The sequence below is a fragment of the Brassica oleracea genome, chromosome C7, assembly GCF_000695525.1.
Source record: "Brassica oleracea var. oleracea cultivar TO1000 chromosome C7, BOL, whole genome shotgun sequence".
NCBI classification, from domain to species: Eukaryota; Viridiplantae; Streptophyta; class Magnoliopsida; order Brassicales; family Brassicaceae; genus Brassica; species Brassica oleracea.
This window is the reverse complement of record NC_027754.1, coordinates 21,014,126-21,033,203: the sequence shown is the minus strand read 5'-3', so window position 1 is coordinate 21,033,203 and position 19,078 is coordinate 21,014,126. Positions and strand designations below refer to the sequence as shown.

The 19,078-nt window shown below is 35.2% G+C and overlaps 3 protein-coding genes and 1 long non-coding RNA gene across 5 annotated transcripts; 1 reads left to right on the top strand and 3 right to left on the bottom strand.

Annotated features, from left to right (window-relative positions):
- Positions 1-71: 71 nt before the first annotated feature.
- LOC106304345 lies at positions 72-1,760 on the bottom strand. 2 transcript variants are annotated; one of them, XR_001262717.1, is made up of 7 exons: positions 1,612-1,760; positions 1,392-1,511; positions 1,210-1,320; positions 792-956; positions 528-621; positions 354-436; positions 72-267 (listed from the first exon to the last, which is right to left on the bottom strand). It is a non-coding gene; the product is annotated as an uncharacterized LOC106304345 (long non-coding RNA). The 2 variants fall into 2 exon arrangements; XR_001262716.1 differs by having other exon boundaries at positions 72-436.
- A 2,085-nt stretch (positions 1,761-3,845) lies between these two features.
- LOC106301172 (CCA tRNA nucleotidyltransferase, mitochondrial-like) lies at positions 3,846-7,400 on the top strand. Its single transcript, XM_013737515.1, has 15 exons — positions 3,846-4,225; positions 4,375-4,505; positions 4,594-4,711; positions 4,796-4,848; positions 4,947-4,996; positions 5,083-5,181; positions 5,283-5,392; positions 5,493-5,620; positions 5,712-5,778; positions 5,865-5,948; positions 6,050-6,112; positions 6,371-6,548; positions 6,728-6,898; positions 7,022-7,116; positions 7,213-7,400. Exons 1-15 carry the CDS (start codon positions 3,875-3,877, stop codon positions 7,315-7,317), a joined length of 1,803 nt encoding a protein of 600 aa, XP_013592969.1. The 5' UTR covers positions 3,846-3,874; the 3' UTR covers positions 7,318-7,400.
- LOC106301173 (uncharacterized protein ycf37-like) lies at positions 7,369-8,872 on the bottom strand. Its single transcript, XM_013737516.1, has 5 exons — positions 8,687-8,872; positions 8,599-8,635; positions 8,208-8,509; positions 7,890-8,036; positions 7,369-7,811 (listed from the first exon to the last, which is right to left on the bottom strand). The coding sequence occupies exons 1-5, from the start codon at positions 8,801-8,803 to the stop codon at positions 7,527-7,529; spliced, it is 888 nt and encodes a 295-aa protein (XP_013592970.1). The 5' UTR covers positions 8,804-8,872; the 3' UTR covers positions 7,369-7,526.
- A 3,474-nt stretch (positions 8,873-12,346) lies between these two features.
- LOC106306453 (sucrose transport protein SUC2) lies at positions 12,347-15,879 on the bottom strand. Its single transcript, XM_013743080.1, has 4 exons — positions 14,533-15,879; positions 14,334-14,397; positions 12,729-12,772; positions 12,347-12,639 (listed from the first exon to the last, which is right to left on the bottom strand). Exons 1-4 carry the CDS (start codon positions 15,787-15,789, stop codon positions 12,463-12,465), a joined length of 1,542 nt encoding a protein of 513 aa, XP_013598534.1. The 5' UTR covers positions 15,790-15,879; the 3' UTR covers positions 12,347-12,462.
- Between the last annotated feature and the right edge of the window lie 3,199 nt (positions 15,880-19,078).

The following is a 19,078-nucleotide window of genomic DNA, read 5'->3' as shown; positions in this document are numbered from 1 at the left end:
TTCTTTCAAATGCATATGGAAGAGGTTCTTCTCAGGGACTGGTTCATGTTTGAGGACTGAGGTTTGTATCGTTGTCATCGATGTAGGGAATGTGAAATTGAGTCGTCAAGACTGTCTAAGGAAGAAGAAAACTCTTCGGTTTGTAAAGAATTAACAACACATTTCTAGCAGCATTACAAAACATGTTCTAGCATCCCATTCATCTATAGCTTCACATGAATGTATTACTTTTCTTCCTCTTCTATAATCATAACTATTGCCATTGTGCTGAGAGAAAAAGTAACACATTTTTCCCAGTCAAAACAGACCAATTATCTTTATGTGGAGATGAAATGAGGACATGTACTATATACCTGCTCAAGAATTGGGAAGAAGACAACCATTGTACATTGTACGGCACCACCTTCTACCTAAACAGACCGGGAAAACCCTCCACCTGTTTACAAACAGGAGCCACCAAATAAAACAGGGGTTACGGAAACCAAACTACATTACAAATAAATGTTGGGAAAGAGGGAGAGACAAACCTTAACAGTTCGGACATTCTATAAACTCAAACCTATCTTTGGCTCGTTTTCGGTTGGGAGCTTTCCATTTTCATGTACCCCCCGCACATATCACCTAATCATATAAACACATAAGGGCATCAATGCTAAGCTCTTGAAGCTTAAGCATATCAAACGGAAACAGAGAATAGTTACGACTTTGAACATAGAAAGATGTCAGCTTACGCAGAGTAATCATATATATATATATATAAGAGTTTAGTAGGCTAAGAAAATGTAACTCACAAAGAACAGTACCAATGCCCTGGCAGTTACGGCAAACTCATGGTTTCTTGTCTAAAGCATCTGCGTTTTGTACAGAGACCAAAGTGTAGGCATTGGTAATTAAAGCTGGAGATAAGCACACACATGTCATCATTCACTGTCTCCTTGACATCGATTGCTGAAGCCCTGCAGGCCAAGAACACAACCCAGCTAAGAAGACTCTGAGATTTTTCTTACCAAAAGGTGATGTAAAGCACATGCATACACAAGTGTAGATTTTAAACTGCAGCTAGCTCAGCTCCCAAACTTACAGTGACCAGTAACATTTAAATACATACACTAATGTTCTTAGCATCAATGGAAGCCAAGAAAAAGATATTGACTTTCACAAAATAGTGAATTTAATATTGATAAATATAAAAAGACCCAGACTTTGCACCTGGGTTTCGTTGGTTTGTCTCCAGTGAAGAATTGGAATCGTTCGAACCGAAGCTCTGATTGTCTGGGCATGATTTGGCGAGGATAAAAACTCAATTCCTGTTTGGTGCGGCTAAAAAAGAAACACTATTGTCACGAAAAGAAAGAGGATAGTATTAATAATGTTGAGGATGAGGATGTTACAGATAAACGGGGAAGAAGCTGTGTGAAGACGCGATTAGATTGCAAAGAGATTAGATGAAGCCGCAATATCCACCCCGCTTAACGTTTGAACACTTCCTGGTCTTCAAATCAGAAAAAAACCTAGAGATGGCCATTTAGAGAGATGAGTAGAAGATCGAGAATAAAGGATAAGCAGCAGAGAGATGAAAAGAGCAAGATCTCACGAATGGTGAATACTAACCTATTTATAACGGAGATCTCGACGGACGCATTGATGCCATTAAAGTCAAGTCCGTTACAGGGAGAAGGAGAACATGGATCGTCATTCTCGCCGCCGAGATCAGACTCGGATGAACGGAGACGATAATTAGGTTTAGCGGGGTGACGCTTAACGGACCGAAGCCCAACTTTGCCAAAAACAAAAAAAAGCCCGTACGAAAACACAATGGAACGGAATGTTTTGATTAACGAGGACAGGTGTCAGATCACCAGAGTACTAATTGATGACGTGGCATCCGAGCCGGATACCCTGGAAGTGATTCAAAGCCTTTTTTAATATAGAAAGATTGTTTAAACATGTTTCATGTTCTGTTAACAAGTAACAAATATCTGATAATCTTATTTGCGCCTAAATAACATGGTCATTAACTGATAACACTTGAGTTATCTTCTTTCTACCATTGTCTTTTACTGTGATGGAGGCCAAGATGATAACACGGGAGCTTCAATGTTTTAGAGTTTGGATATTGTTCCAAGAAGCATGATAGAATTTGAGACTACGATTTCTCCGTAATATTTGCATATTCATCGTCAACGAAATGATGCGTAGGCTGTACAAACGAGACGAGGAGGACGTTGTCGGAGAATAAAAATGTTGGTTATATGGAGAATACGAGCCGTGGATTTCAAAAGATGATGTTATTAATTAAGTTGATATATATATATTGATATGAAAAAAGAGGATTGTAAGAAAAATAGATGATTGTCTGAAGATGATAAGAAAAAAGAAATTTAGTGGTGTGAGATGAAGAAAGAGAAATGGTGTAGATGAGATGGGAGTAATTTGGGAAGTGTGAGACATAAAATTTACAGTAAACTACCCTTGCGTTACATCATGTGTACATGGCTAATATCTTTCCGTTAATTTTGTGTATATCCGACAAAATCACTCTACAAAATATTGAAACACGTTATATGGCTGTGATTGTTTAGGGTTGGTTGTTAATGTTAAGACTTCTAAAATAATAGCGTTAGACCAATGTTTGGCTGTGACTTAAAAAAAAAAATTTATTTACTAATGCCTTGAATTTAAGCTTTTAAAAACATCAACGAAACGTGAGAAAAGAAAGAGAAGTTGGACTCTGAACAATTTTAAGGGCTTTGAGCAATTTAAGAAAAAACAAAAACTTAATTGGTAAATTTATTAGCTATAGAAACTTTAGTTCATTGTAAAGCTTTCGAAGTCTCGAAAGCCTAATCCCATTGAACCGTGAAAATATCTATAACAGAAATTATGTGTGGTTGTACAGTTGTTCTTGATTTTGTTTGTTTTAGTACGTATCAACGAGGGGATTGACTTTCATTCTTTCTTGGTATTCAAGATTTGATGCATTTATTCACGAATCCAACTCTGTTTATATACAGTTCCGTAGATGTCACGTAAAGTCTTCGATGGTAGATTTAAAATAGTCTTGCTACCCATCGTAGGATAATATTTGCACCAAATGAAAGAAAATTTGAATTTTCTTCTAGAGAAAATGACTAGAATAGCACTAAAAAAGTTTTTGTCACAAATATAGCCTGTAAGAATAAAAATGACCAAAATAACACTTAATGTTTTATCAAAAGAGATAAATATACACTTATACCCCAATGATAACTTAATTTAGGGTTTAGAGTTAAGAAGTGGGGTTTAGGATTTAGGGTTTAGGGTTTAGAGTTTAGGGTTTAGAGTTTAGGTTTTAGGGTTTAGAGTTGGGGAGTAGGGTTTTGGGTTTAGGGTTTAGGGTTTAGGGTTTAGGTTTTAGGGTTTAGGGTTTAGAGTTGGGGAATGGGGTTTTGGGATAAGATTTCAAATTTTGAAAAATTAAAAAAATTTAATTTTTTCAAAAGATAAAATGCTATTTTGATCATTTTAGTTTTTGAAGGCTATTTTTGTGACATAAACTTAGAAATATGGAGATTTGACTTTTTTTCTAATGTCTTGAAAATATACAACAATACAACCAAGTAGACAACACATGAGACCTCAGACTTCATTAGAAAATCGTGGATCTTCGTCGGTGCTGTTCTTCTAGAGGATTAGTTGAGACATCTTGGTTAATCAAAGAAAAATATATATGCACGGCTTCAAATTATATAAAACAAACATTTTGGAAGGTATGAAACTAGGCTTTTATTGGGCTTAATAATAGCTCTAACTTTGTACGGATCCAAGCTGGCCCATAAACTCCACTCAATCCCCGTAAACCGCCGGAGATGGAAACGCGCCGCTTAAAAACACCATGAGAGTGTCTCTCCCAATCAACACTATTATAAATCTGCCGAGACCCCTTCTGCTGGGCCTTCCTTCTCGTTGCCGTTTCTCAACCGTCGCGTTCCGTCCTTCATCGCTTCTGCACATTTCCGGCGTTTTGGTTTCTCGTAATCTGCGTTGTTACTGGTTCTCGACGATGACGACGGCTGTTGGAGTGGAGCAGGAGGAGGAGAAGCAATCAAAACTCTCAGTCGAATTGAAGGAGAATATCGAGATCACTGAGAAAGAGCGGGAGATTTTCGATCGGCTTCTCGGTACTCTTCGGTTTTGCAACCTCGACACGCAGCTCCGAGTCGCCGGCGGTTGGGTGCGCGATAAGGTACGAACACTGGAGTACTCCCGCCGTTAGATTCGCTAAAATTAGAATTGATCAAACGAAAATTAGGTTTGGATTATTGGCTCCTATAGGAGGAGGATATGCCGTTGGATACTCTCGCTCATGTTTACTTGATCTTGTGTGTTTTACAGCTTCTAGGGAGAGAGTGTGATGATATTGACATAGCAATCGACAATATGTATGGAAGCGAGTTTCTTGATAAGCTCAAGGAGTATTTGGCTTCTAGAGGCGAACAAGTTCAAGGCGACACTGTTATTGAAAGGTTCTTTTAACTTTTTTCAACCTGAATCTATTAGTATTATTACCCTTACGCTATAGTTCTTGATGTCATCTTGTTGGCCTTTTCTCAGGAATCCTGACCAATCCAAACATTTGGAGACGGCCAAGGTGCGCATTTATAACCAGTGGATAGATTTTGTCAACTTGAGATCTGAAGAGTACACAGAGAATAGTCGTATTCCAACAATGGTACTGCTCCTTATTCATCTCATACGAATGCATAACACATCCTATTCCAGAAAGAACCTAACAGTTAGTGCTGCTCTATTGCAGAAATTTGGCACCCCAAAAGAGGATGCTTACAGGAGAGACTTAACCATAAATAGGTACTCTTATCTTCGTCAAGAACAAGAATAGTTATGATCTGTATCAACGTATGTGTTTGTGACATTTTTTTATGATTTTTTTTTTTTAAATTTGACAGCTTGTTCTACAACATTAACACTGGCTCAATAGAAGATCTTACAGAAAGAGGTTAGTGCGTGCGTTCTAGTGTTTGCCAGCATTGTGTTCCTGTGATGTTCTAAATAATAGTTTACAAGGAACTGAATAAATCACAGGCATCGATGATCTTGAGTCCGGACGAATTGTCACGCCATTGCCTGCAAAAGCTACATTCTTGGATGATCCTTTGCGAGTTCTCAGGGCTATTCGCTTTGGTACCTTTATTATATCTTTTTCCAATGTCATTACATTACTCATATCAGATCTTTCGTTTGAGATCTGTGGTTGTCGTTTTGTCAATTTACTGCCGTAACAGGTGCAAGATTTGGTTTTACGCTGGATGAAGAACTAAAACAAGATGCTTCAAGCGAGGAAGTTAGGGTAGCGCTTGGTGAAAAAATTAGCAGGGAGCGGATTGGGAATGAAGTATGTGTCTGATCTTCCTGCTTGCTGGATATTAGCTTATTCCGCTGTCAACCTCTCTTTTTAGGGTTGTATTGTGACGCAACTTGATTTCTTCCTGCAGATTGATTTGATGATATCTGGGAATGGGCCAGTTTCAGCAGTAACGTATATTTCTGATCTGAAACTGTTTGGAGTTGTCTTTGCCTTTCCCTCTTCATCCGAGCCTGCACCGTCAGAGAACTGTGGCAGGTTTATCTCATTTCTACTCTACTTAGCTAATCTGGTTCTCTTACACTGGGGTTAATATTTTGCAAAAGCACTAACATGTCTGGCTTTTTAGCATCTGCAAAGCATTCTTGGAAGCTATGTGGAGCCTCATTCAAACACCTGGGCTAGGAAAGTTCAGCGTGAGTTATTATACTGTCATGATCGCTTCTGGCTCCCTTTCTATATATATTCAGTTAGATTTTATTGGTGTCTTATTTGGTTTCAGGGTGAACAAAGAAGGCTTGCTCTGTATGCTGCTCTGTTTCTCCCCTTTAGGAAAACCGTCTACAAAGACAATAAGGGCAAAATGGTACTGTAGTTCACGTATTTGAACTCTTGTTATCTTTGCTTGGATCAAACAAATCTGAGTTTGAAAAATAAATCTAACAAAATTTGAGCTCTTTTTTCCAGATCCCTGTTGTCAACCACATATTCAAGTTCTCCATGAAGCGGAAGACCAGTGATGCTGAAACGGTGAGCTCTGATTATTAATGTTCAATATTTTAGGCCTTAAATGCAGTAACATGGCGATATGTGTGTTGCTTGGTAATAACGGGAAAACCAACTAACATGGTAAAATTAAAGCCTTCACCTATGTTTTGCACTGATTTGGTGGTGTGGTCTTGTTCGAGAGCGGTGTATATCTCATTTTACCATGCTTTGTTTAAGTTGGACTGCTTTACAGCCTAACAGATTCATGACTATCATAATAATGAAATCCATCTTCTTCAGGTTATTAATATACATCGTACCACCGAGAAATTCCTATCGCTGATTCATTCCCTCCAGTTGAAGAGTGGCGCACAAGTAGACAACCTTGATTGGGCCACTGATATTCTTGAGCACTGGAAGTCCATCTCCGCTGATGATCCAGAGATCCCAGAAACTTCGAAAATAAGAGCACTCACAGGTACTCCTCTGTAGCCTCTATGGTATTGCATTGTACCCAATTTAATTGATATGGTATAGCTTATAACTTCTGATAATCTTCTCTGTAAACTACGAGTATTGTAAAATTGTGATTCAGTGGACACTTTAGATCTGACCGTATATATGTAGCTAAAATTGTTTGTTTTATTACAATTCCAGGGTTTCTTCTTAGAGATATCAAAGACTTCTGGCGTGTTGCACTCTTAACATCTCTGTTGTTGAGCAAGGTTGATGGCATGAAGGAAGATCAAGAAACTGAGCAGCTGGACTTCCAACTGGACAAGCTGCGAGAACGTTACCTAACAATCGAGGGAACCATCTGTGAACTGGGTAAGCGTTAGCATGCTTAATAAATTGTAGCATCAAAGATGGACTTTTTTTAAGAGGTTAGGATGTATGCTAGTTACTAAGGCTCCACATACGTGATTGTGTTTATTGCCTTTAACATTACAGGTCTTGATAGCATCTGGGATGTAAATCCTCTGGTGAATGGCAGGGTGATCATGGAAATTGCAGAGCTTAAAGGAGGATACCACATCCGTGAATGGGTAAAAACAGACTTCGTTTCAATTATTGATTCTCTTAGCAGTTTAATCGTCATTGCTTCTCTCACATACATGATACCCGTTTGCTCTGTTTTGTAGCAACAAAAGCTTCTCACATGGCAGCTAGCTTATCCCAATGGCTCCACAGATGAATGCAAAGATTGGATGAGAAAAGTAAAAGCAAAACGACAACGGACCGAGTGATGACTTTAGAATCTGGTGCCTTGCTCCTATGTTTAGTCTTAAAGTATACTTGATCAAATAATAATATAGGCATTCCATTTCCATTAACACGAAAAAAGTTTTATTTTCCTACTAACATAAAATCTCCTTACAAAGTACACAAGAAAAGAAACAGTGAGGAGAGAGAGTAGAACGGTTCTTGGTTCGAGTCCGCGTCTTAGCTTTCCTCGTCACCGTTTCTTAGATTTAACCGCCACAACGCCTTTATAGAGCTTGACACGATCCTTCAAGGCATCTCGTCGAGGCCGAGCCACCTTATTGTTCGGATCAAACAACAAGGCCTCTTCAAAAGCTTTCAACGCCAAAGGCAGCTCTTTCTTCTGCTCGTAAGCATCTCCAAGGTTGTTCCAAGCCGTTACATAGCCAGGTTGCAGCTTCACCGCCGTTTCGAACTGAGCGATTCCTTTGTCCAGTTTCTCCTCTCGAACATAACTCACTCCAAGAGCGTTATAAACCTGTTGAACTTTGCAATGTTATCAATGGACTCTCATCACTTTCTGTGTATCCAGTGTGTGAGTGCAAACTTTTAGTACCTGAGCAAGATCTTGGTCATCACCGTCCCATTTCTGGATGGCTTGAAGCAAGAACTTGTTGGCTGCAGGATAGAATTTCCGTCTCAGCATCACTGCACCTAGCTCAAAGAGCTCTGTTGCACTTGCATCCCCGCTCCTAACTTGTTCCTTGAGATTATTCAGACAACAAAACAAAACCATGGAACGCAGGTTTGATTAAGACTACCAAAACTAAGCATTGCTAGTACTTGGCTTAGTCTAACGAACTCCGTAACGTTCAGATTTCATCTGAGTTTGTTTATCTGCCACAAAGGTTAATACTTGGATCAAAATCTATACCTGTAATTCTTTGGCGGAGAGGTCAAGCTCTCTGCGGACAAGTACTTGACGCATCACATAGAAAGTACCAACACCGAGCAAACCAAGTAGTAACAACAAGTAAGAAAGCTGGATACTTAGTTCAAACAACTCTCCAACTTCGTAAATGGGTTCTGGCTTCAAGGTTTGTGCTGCTGCTGCTTCTAACTGAGGGTTAGAAGAGATGATCAACAAGCTCTGGGCCAGCAAGAAAGTTGATCCCTTTATTGGTATCTTCTTCAAGGAAGCTTTGTTCAAAACCGGTAAACCTCTAGCAGCAAGTTCTGCAGGAAAGTTTGAGCCTTTGAGGATCATACAATGAAATGAAAGTGATGAAACTTAAAGCAAAGGAAGAAGATAGGTGAATAAGTACCATGAAATGATGGAATGGGTAAAGTCCTTCCATGTATCTGAAACCCTAAAATGACTGAGATTATCAACTAAGAATGATGAGTGTTTACCTGAAAATAAATCTTTTTGGGCGATAACTTGAATGACCCGGAAGAAGGGAGGATTTGAGAATGAAGGGGAGGAGAAGATGAAGATACAGTGTGAAGAAGCATGTTTGTTTCGATCATAAGGTTTCTACAGATCCCACTGAAATTCTGAATTGGACGAGTGTGTATGTACGTGAGAGCTCAAAGATAAAACAATACTCCCTCCGTTCCTTAATAATAGACTTTCTAGAAAAAACGTTTGTTTCAGAAAGATGTATTTTTTGTGTTTTCTATGAAAAAATTGTAAATTTCAAGAAAATTAATTGTCTTTATTGAATTACTATTGGTTAAAAGTTATTGAAAATTGAAAATTACAGAAAACGATACATTTATTATGGTAGTTTAATGTGTTTTCTTAATATGTGTGAAAATACTAAAAAGTCTATCTTTTAGGAACGGAGGGAGTAAAGAAGAAGAAGATAAGAGCATCCGCAACAGGAGTCCCTTGAGCTGGACTCCTTAGAGAAAAAATAATTAAATAATTGATACACTCCACCAAAAGTTAAGGATTCAATCCTTAAAATTCTTAAATAAGGATTCTTTCTTAGTAAATCCTTGCACTATTTTCGGGTCCCCACGACATGTGGCGATCCGCGATTGTTTGATATATATATTTTTTTTTTGAAAAGGAAAAAAAAAATAATACTTAAAAAATCAAAATACACTTTTTCTAAGAGCATGCGCAACGGTGAGACTCATTGGAGTTTTTAGCGACAAGGGCATTTCAGATTAATTCCGGATATTTTGGATTTTTTTAAAAAAAAAAAAAAAAAAAAAATGACCATTCACGGGCCGCCACGTAGTTGTGGGGACCCGCAAATAGTGCAAGGATTCACTAAGAAAGAGTTCTTATTTAAGAATTTTAAGGATTGAATCCTTAGTTTTTGGTGGGATCCACTGATTATTTAATTATTTTTTCCCTAAGGATTCTTACCTAAGGATTCCCGTTGCGCATGCTCTAAGGACTCCTCCTTGGGTAACACCATTGCGGGTGCTCTAAGAGCATGATTATCGCTTGATACCCGATATGGGTCTTTAATTTTTTTTTGATTTTTTTTTGTCCTTAAAAAAAAAGAAAAAAAAATTGAACCAATCGCGGGTCGCCACGTGTCGGTGGGCCCGCAAACAGTAAAAAAACCAGTCCAAGACCGATCCTTCACTCGCGACTTTCGTGACCGTTTTTTAAAAAACACGTGGGGCCCACACATTAAAATCACACAGAATCGGGTTTTAGAAACCGCGATAATTATGGTCTAAGGCCCACCTTGCTCTTCGGATTTCCGGTTTTACCCTTCCGGATTTTTAGGTGAGGTTCTTAGCTTCGGCTAAGAACCGTTTCGTAGTTTTTAACTAAGAAAAACTAAGAACCGTCTCTTAAATAAGAGATATAAGAGCCGGCTCTTAGCCGAAAAATATATTAAAAAAAATATCAAATCATGAGTTAAGAACCCCAAATTAAGACCATGATTAACCCCAGTCTCTTAACTGGGATTCTTAGCTTCGGCTAAGAGACCGTTCTTAGATTTTCTTAGATTTTAACTAAGAAAAGCTAAGCAACCGTCTCTTAAATAAGAAATATAAGAGTCGTCTCTTAGCCGAAAAGTGTAAAAAAGAAAAAGGTCAAATCATGAGTTAAGAACCCCGGCTAAGAGACCAAAGTTATTCATGCTCTAAGAACCCGAGTTAATCGTGCTCTTACAAACTTTTAACCTTTGGACTGATATCGATTAGGCATATCAGGAAGAGATCATGAAAAATTTTAACTAACTAAAGATCACCATCACATTCTATAACCCTACTTCCAAGTACATAATCAAGGGGTACTACAGGTAGATAATCATATTGCACACTGGTATGGATTAAGGGGGCTTATTTTCTTTAATACAAGAAAGCACGATCAAATAGTTAGAGGATTTTGTTTTCTTTAATCCCCGAACAAAGTTCATGCAAAGTAGAAGCTATTGCCTTTCTTATGGCTGTTCATCATTTTGTATCAGACAGTCAAGACTCTAGACTATCTGTGTGGCAGGAGAAAACTAGATTTTGATCCGCACGTCCATGTATATATTTTTTTCATTTTATAAATGTATTTGATACTGTTATAAATGTATTTGATACTGTTATAAATATTTTAAATATATAATTTTCATTTTATTGTTATATATTACATAACTTTATAATATTATTATTTATATTTTTTATTCGGCATTATTAATATATAATGATTTGTTTAAGATAAATAGTTTACGAATTTTAAACCATTTTAACTGTGAGTGATAATTTATTTAAATGAAAATTTTTAAATTTTGTTTTGTTTTGTTAATTTACCTATGTAATATAATTTGTCATATTTAATTCATAAATTACTTCTATTTTTATATAATACAGAATATAACTATAAAATTTATGAAAATAGTATATAATTTTTATTTTCTTGTTTTAGAATAAATTTTTAATTAGCATTGATTTATAATAATATTATATTACTAATTACGAAATTAATTAATATGTTATTTATAAAAAAATATTTAAATAAGATTTTGTTAGATTTTTTCTCAACAGATTTTGTTATAATTAGAAAAAAATTATAGTTTGTCTATTATTAGTGTAAATAATCAAATATATTATATTAACTAATTCTTAATCAAATATGTGTATTGTTATGTATTACTTCTTTCTAAGATTATCACAAATACATTGTTATTTTTATTCTAAATGCTATAAAAAACTAACTCCAACCCACTTTTATTTTTTCCTAAAACAAAGATAGCTATTTTTCTCTAGATATAGAAAAATAAAATAACATTCTTCTATCATAGAAGCATATTTTTTTATTTATTAAATGGTCTCTTAATTTTTCATTTTATAATTATGACTAAAATAAACATTTTTTGAGAAATACAACTTGTATATAAATCAAATACATTTTTATTTACATTATTTTTAAAAAAGAAAAAGAAAACATCAAAATATTCATTTTAGAGGAAAAATAGAGAAATATATTGGAGACAAACATATCTCTGTTATAGAATTTCTCTATTTTAGAAGAAAAATAGGGAAAAATATCGGAGATAGTCTTAATATACTTGATAACAACAAAAATCACCTAAGCAAAAAGTATAAATATGATTTTTCTAAACTAATATATTTTATGGTTTATTTTTAAATAACAATGCAATATTTACTTTTCTTAACATATGATAAATGTTAGATTTCATTTGTATTTTTTTTTTAATTTGGGAAATTATCCTACATTAATTGATTTATGAATTCGTCAGAAACATTTTGGGACCTCAACAAATAGTTGAGAAACTCTACCAAAATTTTTCGATATAGTTTTTAAATGTTCTTAAGAAAATTATGATATACTATATAGGAAACAAACTAAACAAGTTATTTTGTAATGTTACAAAACTTATCACGCTTTGTCATAAAATTGTGAATAAAGTAATCAAATTAATGATTATTGAGTTGTTTAATGTCCTTATATATACTTTGTAGATTATGAGGCATTACCGAAAGGTCCGAAACATTGAAGAGTAACAATGAAGCCTTGAAGGTGACAAAATGTAAAATATACTCCAAATTAAGTTACAGAAAAAGGGAGAATAATGGGTTTAGGTAAAATACAAACCATTCCCGAGAAGACCAGTTTCCTTTCTTCTCTTTATGTAGAATTTGCACAATAACACTAATGTTTTATGAGAGAAACAGGGCCAATATTCAAACACTGCTAAAACTTAATGAAATCCCATAGCTCCAGTTTTGAAAGCTGGAGCATCCGGTGGTGGCGATGGCAGCACCGTTAAAGCCAATATGCCACTCACCGCAGCTGCAATAGCTCCTAACACAAACGCTGGAATGTTACCACCACCGAAGATTTCATCAAATGGTCCACCTCCCACAGATACCACCATCTACGTTTAATTAAACAAACATATTTATCAGAATCCTAACATTTATTTCTAGTTAAATAAATAAAACTGCTTTCGACGGTTTTTATTACCTGTGGGACGACAATAGCGAGATTTAGAACACCTAGAGAAAGTCCTGTTCGAATGAAAAACACGAATCTTTAGCTTAACATTATTAATTCAAGAAATTGGTGTAATTCATCGTTTGTAAATATATTTAATATTTTTTTGTAACAAATATATTTAATACTTTATCGGTGACTTATAGAATCATCTCAATCTCGTATATATTATTTGAGAAGCATTACAACATTTTTTTGTAACCACGTGTCATAACTGCAATGATTCTTAGAAATCATTAGAGAAATAGGTTGGTTCATCTAAATATATAATAAGCTTTTTATTAAATTAACCATAAATTTATTATTAATGTTTCTCATTATTTCTTTAAATAAAAATTACGGAATTGCCTAATGTGGCTACGGTATATACGACAATTAATGATTTTGAATAATAAATATTTGATAAAAATTAGTATCTTCTATCATATGTTTGTTTAATTTTAAACTATTAAAATAAATTAAACAATTACAATAACCATATAAGAAAATGTATATTTTATATTTTGGATTTTTAAAAACACTTATAAATTCCTAAAATGTTAAAAGTTTTACATTCAAATTTTGTGATCAATGGTTTAAAATTTTTGTTATGACAAGATACAAATGATTATAAAATCATATAAGCAGAAAGTTTCATTTAATAAGTATTAAGAATTAAAGATTTATATATATATATATTGTTTTAAATTAAAATATATACAATTTAAAAATATATAAATATTTTAATTTGACAAATATTTTTTTGTATAAAATCTTTGAACAAATATTAACAACTTAATTTTTATAAAAAATATAAATTAATAAAACTATTAATCACACAATAAAATTTTTGTTGTCAAATAATTTAACGTTTTTGCTATAAAAGATACAATTGATAGAAAACATATGAGTATAAAACATTATATAACAAAATATTAATATTTAAAATATACTATATATGTTATACTCCTTCCGTTTCCGAAAGTAAGGTTTTCTAAATTTTTTTTTGTTTTACAAAGATAGATTTTCTATATTTTAACGTACTTTTGTATACTTTCGAGAAACATTAATTATAAATATTTGAATTGATTAGATTTAATTGGTGGAGAGTAATTGAAAAGTGTATAAAAAAATAAATAATAAATTAAACTGTAAACATTTATTATATTCTTAATAAGCGTGAAATCTCTTTAAAATCTTACTTTCGGGAACGAATGTACTATCATTTAAATTTTATTATACATCATATCAGATAGAAAAAAAATATTGTTTGGATTAATAAAATTTATTTATATGTTTGCACCAATTTAATTATATACGTAATAGTTATTGACTTTTTAATTATTCAATATATATTTATTATTTCATAATATATAAAATATATAATACATAAAATAATTTATATATATAATATTCATTTTCGCAAGACGCGAATCTTAACCTAGTTACTGGTTATTAAATTACGAACCTGTACGTATTAAATGCGTATAGCTTTTTTAGGTCCCAACACTTTTAAGAAGAGTGTAGACTTGCATTATCCAAACAAAAATGGTAACTAAATTAAATTAAATTGAAAACTCAAATTAGAAAATTTACCTTGGCCGGCACCGGAATTGCTTGAAAATATGGAAGCTAGTGCAAAAGGAATACTGAACGTAATCTGCCATTAATTAAAATAAAAAAATAGTCAAAATTATAATATTAATTTATTTCTAATATAATCAAAATAATAATAATTAGCCAATGGACACAATTTTTTTCAGTAAAATAACAAAAAAAACAGAGAGAAACTCACCGCTTGAGGAATACCGAGAACAGCAAATAGAGTTAAGGCACCAGCAGTGACGTTACCAGGCGGTCCTGTTTTAGCACCGCCGTGATCTCGCCGATGATTCTCCGCTTGTTTAGTCACCAGAACCGTCATGGCCAAGCAAATAGCGAGAATGAAGTTAACAACTCCCCAAAGCCGTTTAGCTCCTCCCATTTTCCGACCAACCCATTCAACACCAAGAGACATGAACCCAAGAACTATAGCGTTAAGCATAAGCCCCAACGCACCAGCTCTGACACCATCATTGTAAAGCTTTTTAGTGGTTGCGCTTGCAGTTGCGTCTGAGTTACCTCCATACACCTCACGGCCCATCCAATCAGTGTCAAAGAGAAGGAAAGGGAACCAAGCGATCCAGTTTAGTGCAGTAACTATAAGAAGCATCCACATCGGTCTTTTCAGCTCCTTGAAAGCTCCGAAGATCTCTCCGAAAAACGGAACGTTCGAGGCTTTCCCGTCTGTGGTTGGCTCAGGCGTCCATGGCTTCTCCGTCACGTAACAGAGAGACACGAACGTGACCAAGACCAGAAGCGTTATGGAGAGGAAAAAACACGTTTTGAGGTTAGCACAGTAGAGGTCGCATGACTCTGTCATCGTGAAAGGGACCATTTTGTAGAGATCCCTGTAAGAACCCGCCGCGTAACCCAAAACGTTTCCAACCGCCATGAAAAACGAGAAAAACGCGTTTGCGGTCCGCGTTTTCTTCGCGTTCCCCGCGGATAGATCGGCCAAGAAAGCTCGGCATGGTCCTTGGAGCGTGTTGTTAGCCACGTCGAGTATCCAAAACCCGAGAGCGAAAATCGCGATGGCTCGCGTTCTAGGCGGTTTGTTGAGCTGATCACCCATGCTGTGACCTAAGTCGGCGGCGTAACCGATGAGGAAAACAGCGACGGTGACTAAACCGGCTCCAGCGACGATGAAAGGACGACGACGGCCGAATCTTGAGGTGCAACGGTCGCTGTGGTAACCGACGATGGGTTGAACAAGCATGCCGGAGATTGGGCCACAGAGCCATATCAGAGAAGCCCATTTATGTTGGATTCCGAGTAGCTGCACGTAAGGAGTCAACAGAGATAGTTGTAAAGCCCAACCGAACTGTACACCGGCGGCTATAGAAGACACCGATATGATTTTTCTAAGCGCTGCCGGCTGATCAAGCTCAGCCGTCTGCGTCTCTAGCGCCGACGTACCGTTGGAAGCTTTCTCCATTTGGTGACTGACCATATTTCTGATCAGATTTAGACAAAGAAAGTTTGTTTTGTTTTTAACAGTGGTTGTTTCTGGTGGTTTTGGTGGTGAAGAAAGAGGGAGAGTGAAGAGGTATTTATAGGAAGAGAAGGATAGGATTATCCGAAGAGGAGACAAGTTAAAAGTATTTCTATTGGTGAGATACTCATCCAATATCTAGTTTAGTCATGAGTCTCTCCTCTGTAAATTTAGTTTAGTTATGTTGTTCCATTTATGTTATAATTAAACTTTTGGATTAAAAAAAAAATTGTTTGATGGGATTTTAAAGTTTTTTATTTTTTTAAAAAAAACTCATTTTACTTTCTTATTTTCTTTTATTTTTATTTATAATAATTTATTGTGATACCGTTAATGTAGATGATCAAAGACTTAAAGAGTTTGAGGCATAAAAAAGAAGAAAAAGAAGAGCTGCTCTTTAGTGTAGGGTACAGCATTGACATATGTCGTTCTTACATTAAATTTCTGTTTTATTTATTAGTTTTTTTCCTCTTTTTAGGGTACTGTTTTGGGCGGTGGAATGCATGAATAACATGCTCCAGAAAAGAGTAATTGTTTGAATACTCATCGATGGATGTTAAAAGGTGCTTTTGCATCCTCATCTCCACTCTGCCTCCGGTTGATAGCTGATGGTATCGTAAAGCTCCTACAATCATTTGAATCGTGGTTATTGATGTTTGTCCATGAGAACCAAAATCATATGGCGACTGAAATTACAAAGAGTGTCATTCTCAGACAAAGCTTCCAATCCTACATTGCATGGGAGGGTCCAACTTGGCTCCATCATCGGATTTCTCAAGAAACTTCTCCGGGCTAAAGGGTTGATCCATCTTTCAAGTTCTGGCTTGGGATTGCTATCTTATAGCTTTAGTCCTTCTCATCTGCCTCCTTCATATTTCAGCATGAGGTTTGTTTGTTGTGGTATCTACTTGTATTTCTTTCCTTCTTTTTTTTTTCTTTGTATCTCTTTCCTTTGTTTCTGTTTTGCTCTTCCTCTGTTGTTTTTCCAACTCTTTTTTTTTAATAACCGTGGTGTGATTCTAAACGGTTTCTAGGCCTAAGGATTAATCACCACGAAACCTGTAGAATCCGCATTTTCTTACCATTTAAGGTGTCCCGGATGGTAAAAAAAAATTGAACCTAGAACGGTACTCACAGCTGTGAGTCATTTACCATTAGGCCAAGTCCACTTGGTTGTTTCTGATTTGTTTTGGTTTTTGGAACTTATGTAATGAAATTTGAAGTGTTAAAAAGCGTCATATTAGTTTCTGTTTTTGGAACTTAATTGTTACTATCTACTACTGATATGGGACCTTCGATTTTCTCTGACCTTTTCTTTTCTTTTCACCCTTTTAATTCCTTTTGTTAAACTCAAAGTTCGGATTGCAAAAAGTCAGAAATAATATGTAAGGGCATATACTACGCTGATAGATATATTCCAGTTGTTTTTTGGATTTTTAAATTAGGTAAAGAGAAAAAAGGAATATAACTTTCGAATTTCGATCCGAGCGAGTGGCACTGGAATAAGTTTCGGCGTTATACTATTTTTATAAAATATTATTATTATTTTCAGACGTAAATAGGATATCATACACATAATATATACACTGTATATATCAATACAAAAAATAAATAAAAACATCTCTTTCTGGTAGATATTTAGATGAACTGATTATGTTTTTGACGGTTTTGTAACAGTATTTTCAACTCTTCTACTGTTGATTACCTCATGATACAATTACTTTATACGCATTTTGTGTGATTAACCAAGTAAGAGAGGTTATATTTAGTTACAATGGTATCAATTAAACTTATAAATGCATTAAATAACTTGAAATATATATATAGTTGGTATGTTTTTTTATGTATGAATATAATCACTATTTCTTTTAACAAATAATTATATGCTTTCAAGATATTTTAAAAATATACAGTGTGAAGAGAATAAAGACAGAGAAGGATACCATTTGGCAATCACATAAACAAAATAATACCCCAGAAGATAGTTACAGAAATATTTATCAATATATATGTTTTGGTAAATTAGTAAAGAAGGTTCTTTGTCAAAAAAAGAAAAAAGTAAAGAAGGTTGTCTTAAATTTTGAACAGTTTGTCTACAGATTCTCTGATCTACATTTAAATGGATATAAGCAGGCATATCTGGGTCTTATTAAGATATTAGGATCACATGTTTGTCCATTTGTTCCGTTATCTTCGAAGTCTCGCACCTATCTATCAGCAATATTGTGGACTCACTACTAATAAATATGTTATGTAGTGCAGTAGTGGTATCAGTACATGTATGTTTGTGTTCCTTAATTCCACCGGAAGTGTGACATAATTATGAAACTTCTAAAATTGATCATTCAACTATTTCTCCAACTAATTCATCTTCAGGCTATATATATGATTATTTTTTACTATTTTTTTAACCATTCTCTATGAAAATGACATAATAGTAAATGTTTGAATTACTTTCATGCATCATTTTGCTAGATAAATTGTGGATTAAAGTATTTGTTATATACATATAACTAAAGCTAATAAAACACACAAAAAACAGAACTGAGATGTAAGTTATAAGGAATTTATGGCTTTCATACAAAATTTGCATGATTTTAGATATGTTCGAAAAATACACGTTATAGGATTGGTTACTAGTAGCTAAGGTCTCTCTCTCCTCTCTGTTCTCTCACTAAAATCTTTCGTATGGAAGAATTGAGTAGAGATCAAAACTCTGTCTTTAGGTCAGTTTCTTCTTCCGGCCTTGCCTCCCGTTGACCGGGCTTCAGCCTCCGGAAAACAATGACTTCCTTAGCACTGACTTTGCCGGCTTTGGTCTCCGGCGTCTCAACTTCTTTTGGGTGGTCGGCCATCTTTTGGCTCCGGCAGTACATCAGCTCTTACGATGTTTCCGTTGGCACTTGGCTCCACATCTCACTTCTCTTCGCGGTGGTGGTGTTGGTCTTCTCCAGGTTCATCTCGGCTTTTGTCTGATCTTATCTTCTTCAAGCTATCTCTGTTTCCATCGTTTCGTTACTTGATTGGATCGAAAACGTTGTTCCTCGATAAAAACTTCAAATTAAGAAGAGAGATCCTTTGGCTTTAGTTCTCTCGTGGGTCTACTGGATTTCGATGGAGAATCAAATCGTTTTGATTTGATTTTTTATCCTCTGATGTATGAGTTCTCACGCTAAAGACTAAGGTGTTGTAGATAGTGACGCCTTCATCTCCTGATGTCGTCGACGGCGAGGTGCTTTGTACGGGG

Bases quoted from the DNA above. Each gene is read 5' to 3' on its own strand.
- LOC106301173 (XM_013737516.1), bottom strand. From the start codon at position 8,803: ATGATCGAAACAAACATGCTTCTTCACACTGTATCTTCATCTTCTCCT. The intron at 8,636-8,686 runs GTAAACACTCAT...TTAGGGTTTCAG, and splicing joins CCAAAAAGATTTATTTTCAG to ATACATGGAAGGACTTTACC. The intron at 8,510-8,598 runs GTACTTATTCAC...ACTTTCCTGCAG, and splicing joins ACCCATTCCATCATTTCATG to AACTTGCTGCTAGAGGTTTA.
- LOC106306453 (XM_013743080.1), bottom strand. From the start codon at position 15,789: ATGGTCAGTCACCAAATGGAGAAAGCTTCCAACGGTACGTCGGCGCTA. The intron at 14,398-14,532 runs GTGAGTTTCTCT...AATTAATGGCAG, and splicing joins TTCTCGGTATTCCTCAAGCG to ATTACGTTCAGTATTCCTTT. The intron at 12,640-12,728 runs GTAATAAAAACC...AATTAAACGTAG, and splicing joins TCGCTATTGTCGTCCCACAG to ATGGTGGTATCTGTGGGAGG.
- LOC106301172 (XM_013737515.1), top strand. From the start codon at position 3,875: ATGAGAGTGTCTCTCCCAATCAACACTATTATAAATCTGCCGAGACCC. The intron at 4,226-4,374 runs GTACGAACACTG...TGTGTTTTACAG, and splicing joins GCGGTTGGGTGCGCGATAAG to CTTCTAGGGAGAGAGTGTGA. The intron at 7,117-7,212 runs GTAAAAACAGAC...TCTGTTTTGTAG, and splicing joins GATACCACATCCGTGAATGG to CAACAAAAGCTTCTCACATG.